The sequence below is a fragment of the Anolis carolinensis genome, chromosome 1 (genome assembly GCF_035594765.1).
Source record: "Anolis carolinensis isolate JA03-04 chromosome 1, rAnoCar3.1.pri, whole genome shotgun sequence".
In the NCBI taxonomy this organism is placed as follows: Eukaryota; Metazoa; Chordata; class Lepidosauria; order Squamata; family Dactyloidae; genus Anolis; species Anolis carolinensis.
In genome coordinates this window covers 218,772,189-218,800,181 of record NC_085841.1, presented here as the reverse complement: position 1 = coordinate 218,800,181, position 27,993 = coordinate 218,772,189, and the positions used below count along the sequence as shown (strand labels likewise).

The 27,993-nt window shown below is 39.4% G+C and overlaps 2 protein-coding genes across 7 annotated transcripts in view; both read right to left on the bottom strand.

The window, feature by feature from the left end:
* ly75 (lymphocyte antigen 75) overlaps nucleotides 1-13,653 on the bottom strand; it is an 80,524-nt gene extending 66,871 nt beyond the window's left edge. Inside the window, exons 1-3 of one of the 4 annotated variants that reach the window (XM_062969853.1) lie at nucleotides 13,512-13,653; nucleotides 10,330-11,717; nucleotides 2,113-2,232 (exon numbers count right to left, since the gene is read on the bottom strand). In XM_062969853.1, coding sequence (XP_062825923.1) covers nucleotides 2,113-2,146 — 34 coding nt within the window. In that variant the 5' untranslated portion in view covers nucleotides 2,147-2,232; nucleotides 10,330-11,717; nucleotides 13,512-13,653. Of the gene's footprint in view, nucleotides 1-165; nucleotides 469-2,112; nucleotides 2,233-10,329; nucleotides 12,904-13,511 lie in introns of those variants that run through there. The other 3 variants (XM_062969907.1, XM_062969960.1, XM_062969810.1) reach the window with 3 other exon arrangements.
* Nucleotides 13,654-20,659: 7,006 nt separating this feature from the next.
* Nucleotides 20,660-27,993, bottom strand: part of pla2r1 (phospholipase A2 receptor 1) — an 82,141-nt gene continuing 74,807 nt past the window's right edge. For 2 of the 3 annotated variants that reach the window (XM_062965298.1, XM_062965309.1), the window contains exons 27-30: nucleotides 24,625-24,741; nucleotides 22,372-22,548; nucleotides 21,208-21,240; nucleotides 20,660-21,092 (exon numbers count right to left, since the gene is read on the bottom strand). In XM_062965298.1, the coding sequence (XP_062821368.1) occupies nucleotides 20,872-21,092; nucleotides 21,208-21,240; nucleotides 22,372-22,548; nucleotides 24,625-24,741 (548 nt within the window). In that variant the 3' untranslated portion in view covers nucleotides 20,660-20,871. The remainder of the gene's footprint in view (nucleotides 21,093-21,207; nucleotides 21,241-22,371; nucleotides 22,549-24,624; nucleotides 24,742-27,993) is intronic. The other variant, XM_062965303.1, reaches the window with a different exon arrangement.

Genomic DNA, 27,993 nt, shown 5'->3' with positions numbered 1-27,993 from the left:
TTTCCTTTTCCCCCTCAGCCGCTTAAGCGGCTGAGGGGGAAAAGGAAGGGGCCTGAGGCTGTGAGGAATGCTGGGAGTTGAAGTCCAAAACACCTGAAGGGAGGGCCCAAGTTGGCCCATGACTAATCTGTAGAATAACATGCGCCCAAGGAGAGGCTGACTTACCTGAAGAGCCTGCGCCGCCCAGGAGGCACAGGCACAGGGCCACTCTGCAGAGGGAACCGGGGCTCCCAAGCGGCCGCCTCATCGCGCCAAGCGAAACGACAGAGTCGCAATGGGCCCCTTCGCTTGCAAGAGCGCCAGTGCCGACTCCCAAGTGGAGCGCAAGCCCTTAGCAGCCTCCGGGGAGCCAATGGGATCCGCCCCCGGCTGGGCGCGTCAGCTGTTGTCAGGAGAAGAGAGGCGCCGTCTTGAAATTCGGAGGAGAGCCTGCCTGGACGTCTCCCCCTGCGAGGCTTGGAAACGAAAGCGAGCCACGCGCGGGAGGAGCTTCCTCCAGGGCTCCTCCTTCGGGGCAAGAGTCCCTCGAGGTGCAGCACAACGAAACCAGTTTGGCACTTGGACTACCACGACTGTGGAACTCTGGGAGTTGTAGTTTTGCAAAGCCTGTACCCAAGCCCCTAGCCAAGGGGGTGGCTTAGGAGTTCAAACCACCCCCGAAATGTGTTGTCGAAGGCTTTCATGGCCGGAATCACTGGTTTGCTGTATGTTTTCCGGGCTGTGTAGCCATATTCGAGAAGCATTCTCTCATGACGTTCCGCCCACATCTGTGGCAGGCATCCTCAGCGGTTGTGAGGTCTGTTGGAAACTAGGCATGTGAGGTTTATATATCTGGGGAAGGTCCAGTGTGGGAGAAAGAACTCTTGCCTGTTGGAGGGCAGTGTGAACCGTGATTAGCATTGAATAGCCTTGCAGCTTCAAAGCCTGGCTGCGTCCTGCCTAGGGGATCCTTTGTTGGGAGGTGTTAGCTGGCCCTGATTGTTCCCTGTCTGTTTTCCAAGAGTTGTTCTTTATTTACTTGGCTTTACAAGAGCCCCTGGTGGCGCAGCGTGTTAAAGCGCTGAGCTGCTGAATTTGCGGAACGAAAGGTTGGCGGTTTGAATCCGGGGAGCGGGGTGAGCACCTGCTGTTAGCTCCAGCTTCTGCCAACCTAGCAGTTCGAAAACATGCAAAGGTGAGTAGATCAATAGGTACCGCTCCAGTGGGAAAGTAACGGCACCCCATGCAGTCATGCCGGCTACATGACTTTGGAGGTGTCTACGGACAACACTGGCTCTTTGGCTTGAAGAAATGGAGATAAGCACCAATCCCCAGAGTCAGACATAACTAGACTCAATGTCGGGAAAACATTTATCTTTATCTTACAGGCCAATGGACACTCCACCAGAGACATCAGAAGAGCTGCAAGGCCAAGAAGAAGCCCCGAGAGTAATAATAACAACTTCATTCTTATACCCTGCCACCATCTCCCCAAGGGCAGCTTATGTATTAGATGACCACAAGACATAAATATAAAACAATAAATTAAAGCAAAAACACAATTAAAATAAGAACATAGTCAGGGCCATAGGCAGAATTTTTTTTCCGGGGGGAGGGGGCTTTGGAATCTTTTTTTTTAGCGAACCATGAAGAGTAGTTCCATAACGCAAAATAATTTATAAATCAGTCTCCATCGATAAATGTCAGTGGACACTCAAGACAGATAAACTTCAGTGGACACTCATGGGGATTTGATTAACCTGTTAAAATTCATGAGTAAACCAGGTTTTTTTTAAAAAAAAACTAAAAAATTTCCGGGGGGGGGGGGGTTTGAACCCCTCAAACCCCCCCCCCCCATGGCTACAGCCCTGAAGATAGTAAAATATAACAACCCAGATAAAAGCACAATTAAAATAAAACATACAAATATAAAACAGCAGCGTTGGAACTCAGTCAAAACAATAGCCAGTAGTAAAATGGGTGTGACCAGGCTATAAAAGGCCCGGGCAAAGTAAAGACAAAGATCCACCCAGAGGAAAAATTCTTGCCATACATGAAGGGAACCACTGACTGCATAGGGAAGCTGATGAAGAAACACAACCCACAAGCTATCTACAAGACAGATCCTCTCACCTCTGCAGGAGTCTACCGTATACCATGCAGCCATGGACGAGTCTGTTTTTGGAGGCTGGGGGCTGTCTGTGTGAGCAGACACCCGTGCCACATACACACATACAGATTTTCATTTTTATTCTGTGTATAGATATATAGAGAAATAGATGAAAGGGGACATCAGTGAACACTGACATTGACATTAATACAACTTTAATTTATTGGTTATTTTTAAATGAAGAAACAATTCCCAACCCATTCCCCCCCCCCCCCCAAAGCTAGTGCATATTAGGGGTGCACCTTCAGGGTGAGAAAGGCAATGGGGCAAATAAATAAATCTATAGTAAAGAATTAATGCTTTAACCACAAAGTTCAATGCTATGGGATCCTGTAAGTAGTGCTTTTACAAATTCTTGAGCCTTTGCTGTCAAAGTGTGCGAACGAATCACCAAACTATAACTCCCAGGATTCCATAGCATTAAGCCATGACAATTAAAATAGTGTCAAACTGCATTATTTTTAAAGTGTAGTTTCACCCTAAGACCGTACCATAGCTACTGAAAATAGAGGTTAGGGTTCAAAAACAGGAGAGGGAGTGGAGATGGAACAGGAAAGGCTAGTTAGACTCATAAATAGGTGAGATCCTTACTGTCAACATACCTTTGAAATTCCCACTGGTGTACAATCTAAACAGCATTATGTTTGTGTGAAAGAGAGATGATAAGGGCAGATCCTTTGTCATAGTGGGCCCACAAAGACTGTTTTTAGTTAAAGTCGTTTTCGCAACTAACATGGCACCACAGTCCTTTTTATCCTGGAGCCAGTATAGACTTTGTTTTGGTTTGTTTCTCCATAGTGCTAATGGGTTAGGTGCTCTTAGTTCCACTCCTCAACTGAGACCTCTCTGGCTTGGTTGGACCTGCCGGTATTTACACTACTGCCAGTACAGTTCTCAGCGTCCTTGGAGCAGTTAAGCCCCCACCACCACCACAACAAGGTGGCACCCATCGAGGGGGATGATGATGATGATTATTATTATTATATTTCTTACCTGCCTCTCCTTGCAGTTTGACTAGCCATCCCTCACTTTTACACATAGCAAACCTGATTAATGTACAATACCCTGTTCTAGTTTGTTTTGGGCCAGTTTTCAGCCCCAAATACAATCCACTGCACAGACAACTCAGGCCATGATTGTTTGGTGAATAGATTCATCAACTAAAGATGTCTTTAATTGGATGAAATGCTAATAGGTTTTTCACCTGAAAACATAATTGGTTGGATCTTGGCTAAACTAGTCGACACCATCCCCATTGACATTAATAGGGCAGGTTAACCCATATCTAACATGTAATATTCATTTTAACAGAATCTAACCTCAGCTTGGGAGCCTGCAGTGGCTCAACGGGTTAAAACACTGAGCTGCTGTTCGAATCCAGAGAGCGGTGTGAGCTCCCGCTGTAAGCCTCAGCTTCTGCCAACCTAGCAATTTCAAAACATGCAAATGTGAGTAGATCAATAGGTACCGCTCCGGCAGGAAGGTAACGGCGCTCCATGCAGTCATGCTGGCTACATGACCTTGGAGGTGTCTATGGATAATGCCGGCTCTTCAGCTTAGAAATAGAGAGGAGCCCCAACCCCTAGAGTCAAATACGACTAGACTTATTGACAGGGGAAAACCTTTACTTTTACCTAACCTCAGCTTGGGAACCTGCTCAGCCATAGAAACTCGCCAAAAGGCAGAATTAAACTCCATCACACTCAGAGGAAGACAATGGCAAACCCTCTCTGAATAAATCTTGCTAAACTCCCCCCCCCCCCCCCCGAGATAGGGTCACATTAGGGTGACCATAAGTTGGAAACTCCTAGAAGGCACATAAAAAACAACAAACCTCAGTTTACAAGCCTGGACCCAACCCAATTTATCTCAAGTTCCAAACATTTTGAAATGCTCCATAAGCAGCCTGGTAATCTAATATTCCGGATAAAACGGCCTGTTATTTTCTTTTATTGTAAGATGGAAAAGAAAAATCCAATAATGAGGTCTGTGTACATAATAGGACAAACATTCTGCTCTAGTGGGGCTCATAATAAGATATAAACCCGGAAAAAAGCAATTTGCAATGAGGTAAAATTACATTAGATGGGCTTGTGAGACAGAAGCCTTGTTTACAGTATGCGCAAAAAAATTAGATATCTCTGAGCAACAGGATGGCCATTTTCTGGCAAAATGAAGTTGAAATAACTTTTGTGAAAGACTCAAGATCAGAGCAAGAAATTTAGGCTGAAATAAGCATGTAGGTTTAGGTGCTTGTTCTAGATAATATTTTAATTGTGCAATCACAAATGTTTGATAATGGTACCTATCTGTTTATCCTTCAGAATAAATACAGTTACGAGTAGCTGTACAGTATCTTTGACTGATATTGACAGGAGCTGTTGGCAATTCAGTTTTGGTTCATGATGAACTAAAACTTTCCAGGCATAGCTGATCAGCAGCTCAGGTACTCTTCAGGCCCATTTACACTGCCATGTAATGCAGTTTCTAGTGGCATTGTATGCCAGTGTATAATGGGGCCTCAGTAGCTATAGGGCAGTGATTCTCAACTTGGGTTCCCCAGATGTTTTTGGCCTTTAACTCCCAGAAATCCCAATAGCTGGTAAACTGGCTGGGAGAATTTTTGGGAGTTGTAGGACAAAAACATCTGGGGATCCCAGGTTGAAAACCACTGCTATAGGGTATGAAATGGATGGGGTGGAGATGGGGAAATGACAGTGGATGAGTCGAGAGATGTAATGGGGAAAAATTCATCTTTTAGACATGGAAAATTGAACACTGTATGATGCATGTTTATTCATGTGCCTTTGCATCCATGTGACACATATGCCCTACTCAAAAAACTAACTTGTAGGCAAATTTGTGTAAGCAAGATGATGATTTGAATAATCTCAAAGATGTACAATTCCAGCAAATTAAGCAAATGCATGCACACACAATTTTATCAAGAACTGCATTATTATAAACAAGAAAAACTAATTTGGGGGAAAACACATGGACATATTTTCCTTCAAGTGCAAAAAGCTCTTCCAAGAAATGAATTAAAGCTCTACTACCATTATGGTGGAAGACAGACTTTGAATAACAGTCACATCAAATTTCTGTGATAAAGGAGGATGTTTAGTTAAGATACAGTTGGCCCTCTGTACCAATGGATTCTGTATCCATGGATTCCAGCATCCATGGTTTGAACACCATGGGGACACCATTTTACTATGCTATCATATATAATTCTATCATATATAATGGTACTTGAGCATCCATGGATTTTGATATCCATGGTGGTCTACAGCCAAACCTCACCCAAGTGGATATAACTCACGGTGTCAGTAGTTAAATGTGGCTTTGATGCACTACATGTCTTAGGCTCTATATACACTGCCATATAATCCAGTTTCTGAATCCAGATTAGCTGTTTTAAATTGGATTATATGGCAGCGTAGACTCATATAATTCCATTCAAACCAGATAATGTAGATTATCTGCTTTGACAATCTGGATTATATGGCAGTGTAGGGTTAGGGTTAGGATGACTAGGAGATTTTGCAATGTATAATCAACCATTTCAGACTCTGGTTAGGTATTATTTTCAGTTTAGCTTTCTTGAAATAATAATAATAATAATAATAATAATAATAATAATAATAATAATAATGATATTTTACTTTTATAACCCGCCTCCATCTCCCCAAAGGGACTTGGGGTGGCTTACATGGGGACCAAGCCCGGAATACAGGTATACAAAATATAAAACAAAAACAAAAAAACAAAAACACATAACAACAGTATCATAAAAGCAATTAACCACAGAATAAAAGCATCAAAACTACACCAATAAGCATCAAAGAACCAAGTAGTGGGACAAATAAAATTGCAAGGGAAAGGGCAGGGATTGTGCAAATTGCAAGATAATAGGACAAGGAATGGGACAATTTGCTGGAAGTCAGGACAGGTAAACAATTCGGCCAGGGCAGTGATAAATTACAAGCTGACCTGTTGTTCAAAGCACATTGAAGCATCCAAGTCTGCAAGTATTTACGAAATATGGGCAGGAATTAAAAGACTAAGTTGATTTACTTGTAAAACTCAAGAAAGTTTTCCTGTTAACCCCTAAATATAAATAAAAGAGCTGCAATTCCATGTGATATAAAGGTTGAGTTCCCTTTATAATAGTTTTGGAGACTATTTTTGGAGTTTTGGAGAATGCTCACTTATTCTGGAGCAGGGGCTGTATGTGGCCCCAGATTCCTTTCTGATCCCGACTCCCTAAAGACCTCTCCCAACAATACAATGATGATTAAAAAACGGGTGGTTCTTTTGCCCTCAAACCACCAAAAAACTCTTCTCTTCAACACTGAAGACAACCAACAATGATTCTAAAATGGAAGAAAATGAAATTAGAAGTTAGAGCAGTTACACCTTTGGTTTAGTGCAATGATTTAGCCCCTATCTAAGTGTGAAAAATGGCTCTCATTCTTGGTGCAACTGCTCCCCTGTACTCTAGCATAAGGCAACCTATGTTGAAGAAAGCTGAAATGCAGATTCACAATTAAAGTGGTAGATGTTATACCATGCACCCTGTGGTGAAACTAATCTCCCTTGACAATTTTCTAGATTATATTGCAATTGTTTATAAGCTCATAAATGTGTTTCCAAACAAACAGGCATCAAAATTGCTCATGATTTTTGCCAGAGTCAACATGTCATTGGCATGCTTGCCTGATGTTGCTACTTAGAAAAGGGAGGGTAGAGAACAGAGGTCTAGTGAGGAATCTAGCTACCTTCTTGGGTCCTTGCAAGACCTGCTCTTCAAGTCTTATAGCACACAACATAGTGCAGAGATAGGCAACCTCATTATATGTCCCATAAGACCCAGCCAGGATAGCCATTGATCTGAGATGCTGGAAGTTGCAGTTCCTAATTTGGAGAAGCAGCTGTCTTGGTGGACCTTCCAGGCTGAGAAGAACTTCATTTAAGTCTTAAGAGAACAGCTCATCTTGTGTGGGGAATCCAGGCAAACCTAAAATGGTTTCTATTTTCCATATCTTCCAAAAACGTTTGCCAGAACCCACCGATAGTAATAAACTAGTATAATATTCAGCACATTCTCAGAAACATTATCTTACATAAGTTTTAATGAATAATTAAAGCCTTTAAAGAGCTATTGCTGCTGGAAGATTTCTTACAGGAGTAGATAGGCACTCTAGTTTTATCAATTCTATGTTTTAAATGGTTTTACATTGTTTAACAAATTATTTTGATATGGGAATCTTTTAATTGTATTTTAATCTTTTTGTTACGCTTTCAACTAATTCTGTTTCATTGTTTGTGAGCTGTATTCGGTCCTACACCAGATGAAGGCAGCATACAAATGCATTAAAGAAATAAGTTGTTGTTGTTGTTGTTGTTGTTGTTGTTGCAATTAGGTTCAAGTTGAGACCTGGCACTGAAAATGAGATTTCCTGTGTTGAGCCCTGGTTTGCATTAAGCCGTCTATTTCATCTCTGTTTTGCCTGGTTTCATTTAACCCCGGTCCATCAGAGTTGGCAATATTATTAAAGTTCAATGTTCAGAGTGGGAGAACCACATCCTTTTCCCATTGATGGCATAGAAGTAATTGGGTCACTCTGTCATCCCTAATAACTGTTGTCAGACACTACCAGAAGCTCAACAGAGATAACATGGGAGAAATGCATCTGATGAAAAGAAAAGATAAAAAATGACGTTTGAAGCACCAAGCATGGTCCTACAAGGTAATTGGAAGCAATTGTTTAGGTTTTCTGTTTCACACATAATGTTTTCCAAAATGTTTTGCCTAACCTGAACTCAGAGCTTGAATGTAACATACTTACCTGTGACAAGTTACTTGGGGAGTAATGACAAAGGCATAAAGTTTCATTCTATAAGTGATGTAGTGATTGAAAACAAAGGTAGTTTTGTTTTGTTCTTGGCTGCAAGACCAAAACCAGCCACGAGAGAAAAGACAAAGATCCACCCAGAGGAAAAGTGTTCTTCCCATACATCAAGGGAAGGGAAGCTGATGAAGAAACACAGCCCACAAACCATCTACAAGACAGATCCTCTCATCTCTGCAGGAGTCTATCGTATACCATGCAGCCATGGACAAGTCTACATAGGGACCACCAAAGGCAGCATTGCCCAAACACGAAGCAAGGAACATTAAAAGCATTGCAGACTAATTCAACCTGAGATGTCAGCCATAGCAGAGCACAGCATATTATTTGAGAACACAGAAATGCTGGACTACGCTAACAACCACCGTGTCAGACTACACAGAGAAGCCATTGAAATCCACAAGCATGTGGACAATTTCAACAGAGAGAAGGAAACCATGAAAATGAACAAAATCTGGCTACCAGTATTTAAAAAAAACCTCTAAAATCAGGACAATAAATAAAGAACAACACCCAAAAAGCAGGTGAAATCCAGACAAGAATCAATCAGGGTCAGCTAGCACCCACCAACAAAGGATTCCCCCAGGCAGGAATCAGCCAGGCATTGAATCTGCAAGATCATTAAATGCTAATAAAGGTGGCCATTTGCAACATTCACACCTGCCTCAAGCAGACAAGAGTTCTTTCTCCCACCCTGGACATTCCACGGATTATATAAACCTCACTTGCCTAGTTTCCAACAGATCCCTCAACCTCTGAAGATAACTGCCATAGACGTGGGTGGAAACGTCAGGAGAGAATGCTTCCGGAACATGGCCCGGAAAACTCACAGCAACCCAAAAGTAGTTTTGGTATAAAAATATTTTCTAGTTAATTTTTAAATCCTAAAGGCACTTTGGGTCATTTTACAAGCATTTTTAAATCGGATTTTCAGTTTTTTTTCTTATTGATTGTGAGCTTTCATCACCAATGTAAAGCATCAAATGATACAATGAATAACTAAATGTTTTTAAACACTGAAACATGCAACCACAATGTTTAAGTTTTTAATGTATCCTGGGAATTAGTGGTTTTACTAAGTAAATGTCTTCTCGGGACAATCTGTATACTACAACAAACCAGAAACCAAATTGAAGTAAATAATTGCATCTATTTCTTTTTAATTAAGGAGTTCACCAGCTCAGTTGAGTATTTTTCTCGGCGATTGATAGAAGCATAAACAAATGGTGGAATTTAAATTCACATCTACTATGTTCAGAGCCACAAACTGGGCAAAATATTATTTATTTTACAACAAATCAGCTCAAATCCAGACCCTGGGATAGAAAAATATAAAGGCTGTGATTCTTTCCTAGGCTCACGAAACCACAGAGCACAAAAATCAATTTGAATTAGTTCATTGGTTTTAAACACTATGCTTATTTAAACTGTGGATGACACATTGCTCCTAACAACAGATGCCTGTGTTTTGCAGCTGAGGATTCAAGAGATATGTTTTTGTAAAGTTAACAAAGCAATGTCAATAATGTAATACTGAATATAGATTTTAAAAAAATTAGATTTGAAACTAATTTAAACCCAAGAAAATGGAGCATGGATATGAGTTTATATTATATGGAACTATAATACAAGTTTAAGGGTAATATCTGTGTGTTCAATTCAAAGCATTGTTTCTGAAAGCATTACTATTATTTCAGAATGAGCAACACATTTCTGAAATAATCACTTGTGGATTAATCACTTGTGGACTGCATCTTCTTGTACCCATTTCAGAAATAATCCCTTGCCCTGAAAGTTAAACAAAACATCTCTCATCTTTAGAAATGAAATACCATCATCCTCTTGAATTTAATCATTCATGACCCATCAGAAAACAAAGGCTTCAAACAAAGCATATCATCTGCAGGGAGTTCTTATGAGACACGCTTGTGTATCCCACACGTAAACAATTTTTAGTTGTTTTTCATCAGAGAGTGCATCTACACTGTAGGATACATGCAGTTTGACACCACTTTAACTGCTGTGGCTTTATGCTATGTAATCCTGGGAATTGAAGTTTGGTGAGGAACCAGCATTCTTTGGCAGAGAAGGCTAAAGACCATGTAAAACTACAACTTCCACAATGCATTCATTCTAGAGTGCAGCCAAAGTGTATTTTATTATGTTGCAATAAAAGGGTTTCATGGAAGCTGTTAACATGCTTGCACAGACATATCAAAAATATTTCTAGAAGTTGGTCAGTTGTTTTGAGAAGAATGAACTCACCCAGCTTAATAAAACCCTGGAAGAAATCAGCTTTTCCCAATCTGATGCCCTCCAGTTTTGTTGGATAGTCCAGTATGTCAGGTGGCAAGGGATTCTCAAAATCAAAGTACACATCATTCTCATCTTCGCAGTCCTAGTTATACATGACCAAAACCTGCAAGTTTACAGATGGAAGGGTATATTTTCAGTACACTGTAGAAATTATGCAGTTTGACACTATTTGAGCTGCCAGACAATCCTGGGAGTTGTACTTTGGTGAGGCATCAATATCCTTTGGAAGTGAAAGCCATAGACCTTGTGAAACTACAGCTCCCATGATTTCCTAGCATTGAGCCATGGCAATTCAAATGATGTCAAACTATTAATTCGAGTTTCACTATCAAGCAAAAAGTGGGTGCTAGAAATAACATACGAAAGCTGACTGGCACAATCTGGGGATCACAACCAGACACAGTGAAGACATCTGTCCTTGCGCTTTGCTACTCTGCTGCTGAATAAACATGCCTGTGTGGAATACATTTCACCATGTTAAAACAGTGGATGTGACGCTTAATGAGACATACCGCATTATCACAGGATGTCTATGCCCCACACCACTGGAGAAATTATACTGTTTAGCCAGCATTGCACTACCTGAAATCCACCAGGAAGTAGCAGCCAGCAATGAAAGGACCAAGACATTGACCTCTCCACCTCACCCCCTGTTTGGGTATCAGCCAGCATGCCAACGCCTTAAATAGTTTTCTAAGATTTACAGAGATACTTACAGGAACACCTCAGCAAGCGAGAGTCCAAAAGTGGCAGGCTAAAACCCAGAACCTCAATCAGTTGCTGACGCTGGATGAGAGACTCCCTTCTGGGTACATAGAAGGCTGGGCGACTTGGAAGGAGCTAAACAGACTGTGTTCTGGCACCATGAGATGCAAAGCCAACCTTAAGAAATGGGGCCACAAAGTGGAGTCCACGGCATGTGAGTGTGGAGAAGAGCAAACCACAGACCGCCTATTACAGTGCAGACTGAGCCCTGCCACATGCACAAAGGAGGACCTTCTTACAGCAACACCAGAGGCCCTCCAAGTGGCCAGCTACTGGTCAAAGGACATTTAGTATAATGCCAAGTTTTTTTTTAAAAAATTGTGTTTTTCAAATACATTATAACTTGTATCCTCAGTTTGCTTCTGACACGATAAATAAAATTCGAGATGCACCCAAAGTAAAGCTTATTGAAGCCAATGATACTTACTTCTGAGGACTGATGTTTTATGGATAGACTGGTGTTAGGATTTTTAATTTCCATGAGGAATTTCTATTACCTTCTTCTTTTCAGCTATTCTTTTCCACTACCTACTTCTTCCACATGTGTTATTTCAGTTCTCATCCTATGGTCTCTGGGGAGCGGACAGAAAAATTAGTCTTTCCATATTGATTTGTCAAGCTTTCCCAAAATAACCACTTGTCACTTGGATGATTTATTCTTTCTTAGCTTCTTTTAAAACATTGGATTGTATTATGATGATGAACCAGTTTTAGTCACATAAAGGGATGGGAATTGATAGTTTCCTTATTATTCGGCCACTGAATAAACAGTGATAGAAATATGCCAGAAAAAGTGGCCAATATTCATCATGTCCTACCTGCTTTTAAGCATTCCCTTTGCTTAAATACACTGCCCTGTCCCTAAGCAATATTTACTCATCCTATTATCTTGTCCCCCACTGGTATCCTTCCCTTGTTTTCACTCTCATTTCATCCTACGTAACAATGTTGTCTCTTCCAGTTATCTAGCTTGATATGCACACACAGGGCTCATGAAAGGAAAGGGAATGCCTGCATAAATAAGGTCCAGGGTTTAGGAAAGGGACTCAGGGCCTGACTATGTTAAATACATATCTTATCTATCTCCATATCCTGTATTTCTCCCAACACAAGATTCAAAGCATCTCACAACTTTTCAAAACAAATAGATAAAAATAACTATACTGTAGTTAAAAACAGTTAAACCTCAATACTGATTTTAAAAACAAGTTTTGTAAAAAATACATTTAAAACATAATAAAATACAGACATAGCACATCTCATTAAAATGAGCAGCAAGTAAAAAACCAAAAGCCTATCTAAATCAAAAGGCAGAAAGATACAGAGGAGGGGAATAAGAGAAAGCCCGCTTCTTCAGGTTTTAAAACATGGGCAGGCTTATATAAGGCTCTTTTAGGCTGGATCTAAGTAAACATAAAAGTTTCTCCTTGACATTAAGTCTAGTTGAGTCTGACTCTGAGGGGTGGTGCTCATCTCCATTTCTGAGTTGAAGAGCCGACATTGTCCGTAGATGCCTCCTAGGTCATGACTGCATGGAGTGCTATTACCTTCCCACCAGAGCAGTACCTATTTATCTACCCACATTTGCATGTTTTCAAACTGCTAGGTTGGTAGAAGCTGGGGCTAACAATGGGAGCTCACCCTGCCCCACAGATTTGAACCTCCAACATTCCAGTCAGCAAGTTAAGTTGCTCAGTGGTTTAACCCACTGCGCCACCGCAGCCACAGCTGGATCTACACTGCCCTATATCCCAGGATCTGATCCCAGATTATCTGCTTATCCCAGATTATCTGGTGGTATAGACTCATATAATCCAGTTTAAAGCAGATAATCTAAGATCAGATCCTGGGATATAGGGCAATACAGATCCAGGCCCCTTTTACGCTGCCATATAAAATCCAGATTAATGGTTTTGAACCAGATTATAAGGCAGTGTAGACTCATATGACCCAGTTCAAAGCAGGTGTGGATTATCTGCTTTGATAATTGGGATTATATGGCAGTGTATAAGGGGCCCCAGCCTCAGATAGTTTCAGCTCTGGTCATGTAGTGCTACAAAAGTATTTGGGGTATCTATTTGCAATCCTCTGGGGTGCTAATTTTGCAGAATATTTGCAGATGCAGAAACAATATAATATGGGATAAGACCAGTTCCCATGTTCCTGTGATTGCAAGTAAAGTGGCCAACGTGAGCAGAAACATTTTATGGAGTGAAACATTTAAATGATTCGTCCCTTTGCTAAGATTTCAGAGTCTAGTTTGATATTAAGACCATATTTTGAAATGTTAGCTTCCCATTTGTTGGTGATTTGTGTCTTGTACGTGAAAGATACTGCATTTCTTTTGCTATTTATTAGAGACTGACCTTCTCAGAAGGACGTGGAACGTGCTATTTCCCTTGTAAACCATAGTTTTTGATCTCTCCAGGAAGCTGGTATTGATCCAGGCAGTCTGCCATGTTCAGCTGCAAGAGATGCCTGTGGATTCTGGCAGTAGCTCTTTTCGAGCTGCCCTGAGTCCATTCAGGGAGTGGGGGCGGGGTATAAATAAAGTTTATTTATTCTATTGTTTTTAGCTAAACAGTGCATTGCCCATCTTTCCCACACACTTATCTTTTATGCTGCTGTGCAGTCACTGAATCAAAGTGGCCTTCTGGGTCTAAAAACATTCCTTAAAATTGGATGAGCACTAGGACTCTGAGTTAAGGAACAAGTCAAGACAAGACAAAACAAAACAATAACATAGCTAATAAAGTAAACACTAATGTCAATTTGGATGGCTCAAAAGACGAGGACACTGCTTGTTCCATGAGTAAAGGATGACTATTGACAATCTAACATTTCTTGAACACATGTAATGGGATAGGATCCACACATCAGTTGAACAGCTGAACAGAGTCCTCGTCTACACTGACATATAATGCCGTTTGAAATGGCTTTACATGGCCAGGGTAGATCCATATAATACAATTCAATGCAGTTAAACTGCATTATATGAGGGTATAAGGTAAAGGTTTTCCCCTGACATTAAGTCCAGTCGTGTCCAACTCTGGGGGTTTGGGCTCATCTCCATTTCTAAGCTGAAGAGCCGGCATTGTCCTTAGACACCTCCTAGGTCATGTAGCTGGCATGACTGCATGGAGCACCGTTACCTTCCCTCAGGAGTGGTACCTATTGATCTACTCACATTTGCATGTTTTCAAACTGCTAGGTTGGCAGAAGCTGCGGCTAACAGTGGAAACTCACTCCACTCCCGAGATTCGAACCTGTGACCTTTCAGTCCACAAGTTCAGCAGTTCAGTGCTTTAACACACTGCGCCACTGGTGGCTATACTGACGTTATAATGTAGTTTCAAACTGTATTATACGGCAGTGTAGATGGGGACAGAAGCAGTTCTTCCATCTGTGTATTTTCTATTTATTTGACATCCAGAGATAATAGTATATTTCTTATAATAGTTATTATTTCTGCAATGCTCAGTATGTTTTTTTAGTACCCTCTTGACCCTTCCACTTTCACCTTGAAACTTTTGACATTATCACGTTAACTTAATGCAATTTCTCTTATCATTGCAATTTTCGTGTACATTTTCCCCTGGGATCACAATTCCTTTTCCTATTCTTATTGTAATGTTTGATATTGTCATCACCATTTTCAAGACCTGAAACACTTCCACTGTCATTTTTACACAAGTTGTTGAGGAATGTAATGTGCCTCATCTATTAAAACTGCAATCGAAATTATTGCAGCTTAGGTTCCCCTTATCTAAAATGCTTGGACCGGAAATATTTTGGATTCCCCACCCCACCCAGATTTTGGAATACCTGTATTTGCATATATGAACATAAGATATATTTGAATTGAGACCCAAGTCTAAACACCAAATTAATTTACGTCATATATATATATATATATATATATATATATATATATATGTGTGTGTGTGTGTGTGTGTGTGTGTATAGAGAGAGAGAGAGAGAGTAAAGGTAAAGGTTTTCCCCTATGTTAAGTCCAGTCATGTCCGACTCTGGGGGTTGGTGCTCATTTCCATTTCTAAGAGCCAGTGTTGTCCATAGACACCTCCAAGGTCATGCAGCCGGCATGACTGCATGGAGCACCGTTACCTTCCCGCTGGAGCGGTACCTATTGATCTACTCACATTTGCATGTTTTCAAACTGCTAGGTTGGCAGAAGCCAGGGCTAATAGCGGGAGCTCACTCCACTTCCCGGATTCGAACTGCCAACCTTTTGGTCAGCATGTTCAGCAGTTTAGTGGTTTAACCCGCTGTGCCACCGGGGGGGGGGGGGAGCTATTGAAACAGGAAAGCATTTCTAGTATTACATTATGCAATGTTATGCAAGTCCAGGCTCCACTGAGATCAGAATCAGTTGTGAAGGTTTCAGCTTGGTGGCATTTGATGTGTACTTAAGCATGCCAGAATCAAACTATTTGAACACACATCAGTGAAACCTCTATGCTGGGAGAAGCTGACTACAGAGAATGCAACTTTTCTTTTGTTCAAAAAGCCTGTGTCATTCTTCGTTATGGATTCTTATCTTGCCTGAAGCCCTGGAACATTCCAGCTAGTTCTAATTTTGCCACAATCAGTCAGTTTTATTCAAGAAAGATATCAGATTCCCAGCGCCTACCAAAAAAAGGAATACATGTTCATTGTGAATTTCATTCAGACAACGCCTCCTAAGCATCCTGAATGTGAGTTTCACTTCTAATCTTTCCTAAGGCTATTGGCATATTGGAAGCTTTCTATCTGCCAGCTATTTGTTTGGCCAGGCATTAAAACTAGTTTATGAAGCTGGGTAGATGAGCTGATTGATTTTATGTATTTCCCTTTTAAATTCTGTATCTTTTTAACTTTACAGGCAATCCACTGATAACAAGCAAGATAGGTTCTGTAGGTTTTTTTCAGCCCATCAACCAATGCAGGAGAACTTCCATAGGTTGACCTTAGAATAACTATAAGTCAGCTTGTAAGTAGAACAACAAATCATAAATATAATAAATATGAAATAAATATGATATATTATGATGATAGGAGCTAGCATGGTGTAGTGGTTTGAGGTTTTGAACTAGGACTCTGGAAACCATGGTTGGTATCACTACTCACCTATTGAAATCTATTGGTAACTTTGAGCAAATCATGCTCTCTCACCCTGAGAGGAAGGCAATAGCAAAATTACTCTGAAGAAATCTGAGCAAGAATACTCTATGATTGCCATAAGCTAGAGTTGATTTAAAGGCGTATATGTGATGAAGGGTTTCTGCCCAAATATTTGACAATAGCAATAATACATTGTTATTAATATTAATAATAAATTCATATCATCATCATCATCATCATCAAGAACAACAACAGCAACAACATATTATTGCTGTTGTCAAGCATCTGGGAAAAAACCTTAACTGGTTTTATTACTTTTACCTAGAAGTGCTGGTCTTGTAATATTTTTAATATATTACATGCCTTAATCATTACCTAGTTTCATATTTATCAGTGATGTCCCTTTGATGTATAACTAATATGTTTATGGTGTATTATTTCCCTCTATGTATTAGGATTTGTTGTTATTGTTGTTTTGATTTAATGTTATGACGTGATTGTGTGCTTATATTTAATATTGTGTTTTCTCTTTTGTAAGCCACCCTGAGTCCCCTCAGGGAGAGGGGGCAGGATATAAATAAGGCATCATCATCATCATCATCATCATCATCATCATCATCATCATCATCATCATCAGTGATATATAGATATTTTAAATATATAAATAATAAAGAGCCAGCTTTGTGAAACCAACAAGCATCAGTTTTATACCTTGAGAATGAAATCAATTTTGCTGCTACTCAATGTTAGCTTTAATTGGATTAGCTATGGTATAGAAATTGCTGGAACCACTCTCAAAACATGCCAAAATTCAATTTTCTTACTTATATGTAATGTACAGGTGGCGCAATGGATTAAACCACTGAGCAACTGAACTTGCTGACTTACAGGTTGGCAGTTTGAATCTGGGGAGCAGAGTGAGCTCCTGCTGTAAGCTCCAGCTTCTGCCAACCTAGCAGTTCAAAAACATAAATGCGAGTAGATCAATAGGTACTGCTCCGGTGGGAAGGTAATGGCGCTCCATGCAATCATGCCGGCCACATGACCTAGGAGATGTCTACGGACAACGCTGGTTCTTAGAAATGGATATGAACACCAACCCCCAGAGTCAGACACAACTAGACTTACTGTCAGGGGAAAATCTTTACCCCTTTTAAAATATATAATCTTTATTGAATATTTTCTAAAATCTTTAAAAACCATACATTTTGAAGTAAAAAGAATAGAGTCATATCAAAAAAGTAGGAGAAACCAGAAGATAAGGGAAAGCAGAAGAAAGGAAAGAAAGAAAAGAGAGAAAGAGAAAAAAAGGAAACACACACACACACACACATATATATAGGAGGAGTTATATTGGTTTGAAAGAAAGAAAAAATGAAAAAAATGTCCTTGGTATTGGGTTGGCTTCCAGGCCTTTACCTTTACCTATTGTATTGAAGTCTTAGCATATTCATTTTTGAATCACTTATCTAATGAAATGGTTACACTTAACTGGATTAAAAACTGCTGTTTTATCTGCAATGATTACTATCTCTTTCCCTTCCCTGTTCCCTGATGCAAATATCCCTGCTTTGAGGACTTCATTAGTAAATTACTATTAGAAATGAAATGAAAAGTACAGAACTTTAATTTCATCTGACAGTCTGTTGCACTGTTTTCATTTAGCATCTACCATCACAGACCAATTAGTCTTCTGAATTGCAAAGATATATCTGCCACATATCATCTGAACATGGGAAAGTACTGTATGGTCCTCTGCAGGAAGCAAAAGATAAAAACAACCATTAATCTCAGTGGTGTTATTTATGGAGGCAATGCTGTGGAGCTGTATTACATCAAAACAGTCTTTAGCAACCTGCTGCTGCTGCTCAGTCGTTTAGTCGTCTCCGACTCTTCGTGACCAACCTAGTTCTGTTTTTATAGTACAGTAGAGTCTCACTTATCCAAGCCTTGCTTATCCAAGTTTCTGGAATGTCCAATGCATTTTTGTAGTCAATGTTTTCAATATATCGTGATATTTTGGTGCTAAATTAGTAAATACAGTAATTACAACATAACATTACTGCGTATTGAACTGCTTTTTCTGTCACATTTGTTGTATAACACGATGTTTTGGTGTTTAATTTGTAAAATCATAACCTAATTTGATGTTTAGTAAGCTTTTCCTTAATCCCTCCTTATTATCCAAGTTATTCGCTTATCCAAGGTTCTGCCGGCCCGTTTAGCTTGGATAAGTGAGACTCTACTCTAATGCCTATGTAGCTTCCAAATTGACAAGTTTAACTATTTCTATTGCTGTGGTATTTGCTAAAGAAAGTGAACTTTTTTCTCTCTGAGAAACTTCTCTTCTATGCAGAAAGTCTTTTTAGAAAGAAAACTTTATTACCTTTCTCGGTGTTTTTCAGCTCATACAGGATTTCACAAATGCATTATTGCTAAAAATCTATAAATCATAAAAAAATGTGTGGTTCGCATACATGTATGGCAATTAAAACCATAAATATAGTCACAGAGGCACAAACAAATCTAATCCAATCTAACCCTATTCTGCATATATACAAGAAAGGAGGTAAGCTCTGTTTTTTTCTTATTAAGACCTCTCCACCAAGACAGTTATTTTATCTAATTAATAAAATGTAACATATCGCCCATTATGACTACAACTCAGTATCTCAACTTTGGCAAGTATTTTGAAATGAGCAGGTCAGTGGATTTTGATGGATGACACTGAGATAGCATCTTCAGCCAACAATGCCTATTTCTAGTTTAAGATGGCACACAAACTGTACTTTTCTGAAAAAAGTCAGATCTGACTTTAATTATTAAATTACTGTGCATTTTAACTTCACCCATCTTTGAAATATTATTGCAAACTGTGGTTGGTTGTGAATGCAATAGTCAGAAAGCTGACTAATGCTCACTTACATCATAGTGTCATATCCCACTCCCCAGTTTCCACTGCATGGAGATTTCCCCTCCTTCTTGATGGTTACAGAGCCATTCTATTTTGATATCAGTAGAGGTGCCAATGATATAATAATATAATAATAAAACTTTATTTGTATTCTGCCCTATCTCCCCAAGGGGACTCAGGGCAGACAACCAAGATAAGTCATGACAACCAAGAGCTTAGCTGGAGCTTTGTGGCCAGCTAAGAGTGGAAGTGACATGGCCATGATCTACGTATTCCCTTTCAGAGCAGGAAAAGGATGATGGAAACAGTGTCAGTTAGGACAGTGGATCAGCTGAACTGGAGCTGATCAGCTGTCCTGACTATTGTTAAGCCCAGAGATACTCTGGAGGTTCAAGCAAACTCTGGGATATCCCCAGACTTCATGTAAAGTGGGCAAAGCTGAAGTAGAGCCAAAAAACCTGGGATACACATCCAAAGTCATTGTATGTCATGAAAGCCGATGGTAGTCCACTTGCAGTGAGTCTGGCTTTCTGATCAAGTATAGACTATCCTTTTGATTGCCTTCAGTGGAAATGGCTGAGTAGTTTTGTTTCTAGCACTATCATCCATGGTCATTTTCCAGAGCCAAGATAAAGGTGACTTTGAAAGAGATCTCATCCTTGATCTTGACTCTTCTAGTTGTTTTGCTGGACTGTGTACACATTACTTTCCAATCTGCTTCTAGATGTATATTTGAGTCCAACATTTTTCAGTCCTTGCAAGGTCTGTTTCTGGATTGTTCCATTATAAATCAAGGATTGCTTTAAAGTTAAAACTTGATGAAGGAGATAAAGTGTTCCCTCACTTATCGCTGGGGTTAGGTTCCAGGACCACCCGCAATAAGTGAAAATCCGCGATGTAGGGACGCTGTATTTATTTTAATATTTACACATTATTTTAGTAGTTATACACTATTTTAAGTCTTTATCAACCAATCGTATGTTGATAAATCACCTCCTCCTCCTCCTGTTGCCGCTTGGGCTCCTTTTCTCTCCCTTTGGCTTCTCCTTCCTCCCTTCCTTAGGCTGTAAATTGTAATTTTTTATGATTTATAATAGTCTTTTAGAGTTTATTGAAAAACTGTGAAACAGCGAATCCGCGAAAAGTGAACTGCGAAGTAGTGAGGGAACACTGTATATGACAGACTGTCACAAACTGGAACCAGTTCATCAGTTGAAGTTTTTCTGAAGAGGCTGAAGAGCCTTTCTTTAAAACACACAAAGCATCATGTGTATTAAAGAAATTTTTGTTGATTCTCACTATTGTATCACTTACAAGGTGTTCAGAGGTAGTGGCATTGGCTATACAGCAAAATGCAACACCACCCAAAATTTACAAAATGGCAATACCTTTATTGACCCGACCAAAAATGCATAAAATACATCATGCAAGCTTTCAAAGCTCCATTGGAATCTTCATCAGGCAGAAGTGTCTTCCAGGAGAAGACAAAAATGTTAGAGCCAAAGACCTATAATTTGAAAAGTTGTTATTGCTGTGGTTGTTATCAATTAAGATGGTCTTGAGGGATATCAATGCAGCCAGAGGTCATTCCTTTCTTTGGTCATATGGGCACGGAAAGGTAAAGAGTCATAAAATCCAGGTGATAAAATTGCAGCTCTATTAGTAGTTTTTGGATCTGGGGTGCTGTTGTATCACTGAAGGTCATCATTCCTCTCCAAATCAGAAATGAGGACATTTTGTTCAACTGCAGTAGCTGGAGAGTTCCCGTCTGAGGAACATGCCTTTCTGAATTGCTGTAGCCTTCTAAAGTGACGACTAGGGTTGTGCCAGCACCACACACAGGCAGATGCAGCCGTGGCAGCTATCACCAAAACTGATAACACGGCCAGGATTACAATTTTACGAGTTGATACTGGGGGGCGGGGGGGGGGGGGGAGAGAGAAAGAAAGGGGAAATCTTAACAGTAACTGATATAGAACAACATACTTCAGCTTAATTAAAATATAGCAAATTATTACAAAGCATACCTTTTACTGATGGTACTGTAATCTCATGAAAGTCTGAAAAATAATTGAAAATTAATGACTAATCACTCAACAGTGTGCAAAAGTTATCTTATATACCGTAATTCACTGCTTACATGGTTACACGGAGAAGGAAACACTCTCTTATCGCCAAGACAAAACGCCAAGACAAAATTTTTCATGGCTTTGACACAGCCTGGTTCAAGGATTACACATAAGGTTTTTGGACGAATGGATTTATGCACTTTATATGTTTTAAGTTTTGCATATTGTTTCATGTGTTTTAATGCCTAATGTAAATTATTTTTAATTGCTCTATGTTTTACTGTATTGTATTTTTGTTTTATTGGCATTGAATCTTCGCCAGATCTGTAAGCCACCGTGAGTCCCCTCAGGTGAGAAAAGTGGGATAGAAATGATGTAAATAAATAAATAAATAAATAAAACTAATTCTTGGTGTATTGTATGTATCTGTCCAGAAAATTCTAAGAACCAAGGAAGATTTTTCTAAGCAATAACATCTTAATTACAAAATGTCTGAGTTTAAGGAAAAGTTGCTATGAAAAGTCTCCATTCAGGGCAGAAGTACTTCACCAGCAGAAGTGCTTTTCATTTTTATTAATCTTATAATTCAGAGTTATGTGTATGTAAAATACTGGGAGTCCTAAACTACGGTATCTACTTGGAATAGAAATTATAGTTGCTAACTTCCATGATAAGAAAGCACTCCGTCATAAATCCATTATCCTACGGAAATTAATGTTTATTCTTGGCGGAGACAGTTTAGACCTAAACCTTTTACTTGGAATAGAAACAATTGTTAATGTCACAATCAAATACATTCATTACTTACCTTAGAAAGGAAAGAAAGTTACATTTCTGTTGAGAAGAATGTATAATGCAAAGACATGGAAAAATAAAAGAAACTGATTCCTCTTCCCCTCCCTTTTTTTTTGCTCAGAAACAAGTTAGTTTTCTATTGTCGACTGCAAAATATGCCACTTGCACTCTTAGGAAACCAGCATGAGATCAATGAGACATCTAAAGCATGATTGCCATCACTATAGCATGGGTTTCCAAACAATTAACTGTATATGATTACAGAAAAAGCAAAAGGAAGAAGTCTATAATATAAATGTGTAACTTGCATTTAATGCAAGTTCATACCTGTGTGGGTTTTACAAACAAATCCTTTCCTTTCTTGGCAGGGTGATACTTGCCAGGCTCCATCTGTGGCTCTCAAGGCAGTGCAAACATTTCCTTTTGTCTGACCCAACAGAGGTTTATTCATGCCCCAGTTTGAATAATGAACTGGAGAACCATCAAACCAGATTATTGTACCATCTAGGGATAAAGGTACTGAAATCATTACAAAGCCTGCACATTCCAACAATGTATAAAGAAGATCTAGTTGTCATTTCATCCCCAGATGCTGCTAAAGGAAGAAGTAAAGCTTCATGCGAGCTTCCTAAGAAACATTTTTAGCAGAATGATAGATCTCTATCAATTCTCGCCCAAAACTGAGGTATGGAAAAAGTCCATATTGCCTAATGCCTTCTGGTAAACTGTGGATAACAACTGCAGGCTGGATCACAAGAAATTGCCTATACTGGAGGTATTTATGGATAATTATTATTATTAATTTAAGACTTTGAGAATTTTCATTCCAGTAAAATTAGAGAGTTAGGGAAGGAAGGAATAGGCTATACACTAAAAAAAATCACAATGAAAGCACAATGAATCTTTAATTCAGATGTTAAGTTATTCCTTTTAATTGAGGCATTAGATTATCCAAAACTGTTTTTGAAAAATTGCATGAACTTTGAATGAAGAACAAACCCTATGGTCTGGAGAACAAGCCCTATGAGGAGCGGCTTAAAGAGCTGGGCATGTTTCGCCTGCAGAAGAGAAGGCTGAGAGGAGACATGATGGCCATGTGAGAGGAAGTCATAAGCTTGTTTTCTACAGCCCTGGAGACTAGGACGCAAAGCAGTGGCCTTAAACTACAGGGAAGGAGATTCCACCTGAACATTAGGAAGAACTTCTTAACTGTGTGAGGCATTAAACAGTGGAACTCTCTACTCCGGAGTGTGGTGGAGGCTCCTTCTTTGGAGGCTTTTAACCAGAGGCTGGATGGCCATCTTTTGGGTGTGCTCTGAATGCGATTCCCTGCTTCTTGACAGGGGGTTGGACTGGATGGCCCACGAGGTCTTCTTTCAACTCTATGATTCTATAAGAGTACTGTAGCATACAAATATCTCAACTGAAGTTTAGATGCACAAAGCAGAAACCTTTTCTGGTCTGGAATACCAAGTAAGATTTAGAATGGTAAGAATCTTTCAAATGTTTTCTGAGTAGATATAATCTGAAGCATATCTTAAGTACACAAGGCACTGAGATAAGGACTGCTGGCCTTAACAATACTTGTCTTTTTGTCCCTATCTGGTAGAACAGGAATGAACAGTTTGTGGCAGACTATACTTCCGAGCCACTTCCCAATCAGCTATAATAGGTCAAAGCAGAAGAAAACAAATGTACCAAAAAGGGGTCAGGGATTGAGGAGAGACAAAAACTAGCTTCCCTTCCAGGAAACAAGCATATACTAGTACGGTGGTTCTCAACCTGTGGGTCCCCATATGTTTTGGCCTTCAACTCCCAGAAAGCTGGTAAACTGGCCGGGATTTCTGGGAGTTGTAGGCCAAAAACTTCTATACTAGTTGGTGTTCAAAGTAGGCTTGAATGCAGTTTGACATGAGTTTAACAGCTTTGGCACAATGGTATGGAATCCTAGGAGATTCCATAATTTTACAAGTTCTTTAGCTTTGTCTGCCAAATATTGCTGGGGTCTTATCAAACTACAATTTCCCCATAATCTTGGGGTTAAAGAGATGTCAAACTGCATTAATTCTACAGTGAGGAATCATCTTAAGTGAGGGATTGTCTCATTACAACACAAGAAAATATGGAGGAGGAGCTAAGTGGTCAAATAGACTGTGGTAAAGTACAGGATGTTGCATTTGTTTACACCTTATGAGTTAGTGCGGATCAGTCCACTCTGAGGAGGTATATGCAATTTCCTTCAGCATGTCATGTGTCTAATTTCTTTCCTTCCCCTTTGCTGAAGACATTAGAAAAACCAAACTTGATCAGAGGGAAGGTCTGACTAGCCTAGCCTGTTTCCTCCAGTGGATCACTAGAAAGTTCAAAAGTGGGGCATGCACATGACAGCACCCCCTCTGCACACACTTGTATTGCACAAGAAGTGGTTCTGAGAAGCATAATGCCCCTCATAGTGAAGATAATACACAGCCATCACATCTATGAGCCACTGATAGCCTTATCTCCCTGGCCAAATGGTCTAATCGCCTCTGGAAGCCATACAAGCTGGTGGTCATCATGACTTCTTATAACAATACTTACTATCATTGAGAAACTGGATATTCAGCCAAATCATTTCAACCAAAGATCCCAAAAGATGCAGTTCTTCCAGAACAAAGATGTTTTCATCTTCATCTTTTATTGTCAGAAGGTGAGAACCTGAAAATAAATATAGACCAGATCTAAGTTTAAGATTGTCTGGGGAGGCCCTGCTCTTGATCCCACCTCCTTCGCAAGAACGACTGGTGGGGATGAGAGTCAGAGTCTTCTCAGTGGTGGCCCCCCGGCTGTGGAACCCCCTCCCTAGCGATATTAGATCAGCCCCCTCCCTCCTAACCTTTAGGAAGAGAGTAAAAACTTGGCTTTGGGAGCAGGCCTTTGATAAACAGCGCAGTCCAAAACATTTTTTTAAAAACCTGGTTATCGTGCAATGGGTTTTGAAACTGCCTTAGACCTTGCCTTTGGATGATGTGTCTTATATTGGAATGTATTATGTTTTATGTCTGTTTTAATTTTTATAATTCTATTTCATGTCTGTGTTTTATGCCTAAGGCACTGTATAAGTGCCATTTGTAAGCCGCCTTGAGTCCTCCTCGGGGTAGAAAAGGCAGGATATAAATATGGCAAATAAATAAATAATAAATAAATGTTGCTGTGTGTTCCTGTTCAATTTATAGGGAGTACTTCAGACTTTTTTTTCAGATTTAGGAATACTTATCAGGTTTGCTTTACAATTACATTTCTTCTTTTTATGAGGAAAATGGCAAGAATCTGTCATCTGAATTCTATGAACATGCTATTTATTTACACATTTATTGAATTTCTAAATTGCCCCATGGCAGAATCTCTCTGGTTGGATTGCAAAATAATAATAATAATAATAATAATAATAATAATAATAATAATAATAATAGTAATTTTTATTTCTTACCCTTCTCTCCTTATGGCTCAAGGTGGGTTACAGAATAATTTAAAAACAGAAACATTGTAAAAATGCCACAAATACATATATTAAAATGTATTTCTATAAAAGATACATATTAAAACGTATTTCTACAAAATACGTTTTAAAATACACAAAACAGATTAAACAAAGGACATGAGTTTAAAATATGACCATACAACACACAAATATGATGTCTAAAATTGAAAACAAATTAAAACTGCCACAGGTGACAAGTCAAAGTAAAACCGAGGACAATAGCAATGCAAGGACATTTTCTGAAAAGCCCTGAAAGACTGACACTCGAAATTGTCTACAAAATAGACATGAGAGGCAGGAGACAATGTTATATAATCCACCACAGAAAATGCTTTTTTTCTAGTGCCTCTTAGAGAATCTTGCTTTGTGTCTTCCTTATTGACATTCTACTCACATGAAAATATGTTTTAAGACTTCCAGATCCGTTTGTTTTGGGTGTCTTGAGTTTACACTGGTTAGATATAATGCATTGTAACTAGACTGCTGCCAATTCTCCCTCAGTTCTTTAGATGAAAGTTGAGTTGAATTTTCCAGCATTTTTTGCATTCACAGATTTGTATTATTTTGGTATGCCATCTGAGACTATGAGCAAAGGTCAGCAGTAAACACACTTACAATAAACAAATGTGGGTTTCTGTTTTATGTATATGTAGATAACTAGGCAACCCAGAAAGGGGCCTCCAGTGAAGCTCATACAGGTCAAGGAGGCTCAGCTGGAGGGGGAAAAGATATTTTAGAAATCCTGCTCTAAAGCCATGAACAGTTTTATATTTTGTTCCTGTATTTCTTGACTAGTAAGCTTCTCAGATAATTCATTTGAAAAGCAGGATATACATATCTATACATCCTCAGCCAGCTTCCTGATGCGGTGTATTCTTATTCAACACCACAGACACATTCTTGGATTAAAGAACAATGTCAGATAAATGTCTGCTACAAGAGCAAGGTAACTGGGCAAGGACAAACATGCTTTCACATCTTCTTGGGAGAGGAAGCATATTGTTGCAAGCAGCATGTTGCAGTAAGATCAGAGAAACGGATTTCTGGATCGTTTTTTTTTTTTTTGCATCAGGAGCGACTTGAGAAACAGCAAGTCACTTCTGGTGTGAGAGAATTGGCAAGGACGTTGCCCAGGGGATGCCCAGATTTTTGATATTTTACCAACCTTGTGGGAGGCTTCTCTCATGTCCCTGCATGGGGAGCTGGAGCTGACAGAGGGAGCTCACTCGCTCTCTCTGGATTCAAATCACACAAGGGTTTATCCCATTGTGCTACTGGGAGCTCCAGTCTGGATCGGTTCTGAAACTCACTGGATGACCATGGGCTTGCCTATATCTCTCAATTCAAAACACACCATAGGTTTGTTGTGCAGATAAAATCAAGATGGGAAGGAAGAACTATGCCATTTTGAGAGCCTTGAGGTAACATTTGAATAAAATAAAAAACAATTGGTTGCCCTTGAGGCCCTCTAGACTACAATTTCCACAACATTTGTCCATTTGCTGAGTTGGCCTGGGGCTGATGGGAGCTCCAGGTTCCCTTTCTCTATTTTAATATCCAACCTCTCCAGTTGCAATTTCTGACCAATACAGAGGAAGTAACAGTAATAAATCAAACTAATGTTTTATATTGCTCCTAAAATAATGTGCCCAGATTACACTATGTAACAAAATTTGAAAAAAAAACCTGTTCCTCGTTTGAAAGTGTTATTTCCTGTTTAATTGTGCAATACTTACTTTGAAAGTAGCTGTTATACTCCAGAAACTTCGTTTTTGTGGCTGCTACAAACTATATTGAATTGGTTGAGACTCTATGAGATATTCATTGGAAAACTATAGCAAAATATGATGCAGGATGTTCCGTAAAAACGTTTTTGCAGTTTAATAAAGTTTTTCCATGTTTTTATGACAGAACCAGTTAGGAAACGACAATTATAACCCAGGAACAAAAATTGTATTACATAGTGTTGTCAGTTTACATCCTTTCAGCTTGGGGTCTTGTGATCTCTGAAAGTATATAAAGGAGTGGAGATTGCAGAAGGGCGCCTTCACTGTTCTGATCTTGAGTTGTGAAAGTAGAAAGCGCTGGTTTTCCAAACAATTCTTTTGAATCAAAATAAATAATCCTTGCTGTACAGAACACGCCTTTTCCTTTAGGAAGGCTATGTTTTTTTGAGCTAGAGGAGAGGCAAAATCTCAAGTTGGTACCACCAAAGGTAACCTGCTGTTACATATAAACTGCTCAATGTATTCATATTTTAAAAAGAACTTCATGGTACTGCAGACTGATGTACACACACAGATCTATCAAATAACTTTCTGTGGATTGTAACCATTATGTCCAACTACACCAGAGGTTTCCAAACTATGGGTCCCCGGGTGTTTTGGCCCACAACTCCAAGAAATCCCATCCAGTTTACCAGCTGTTAG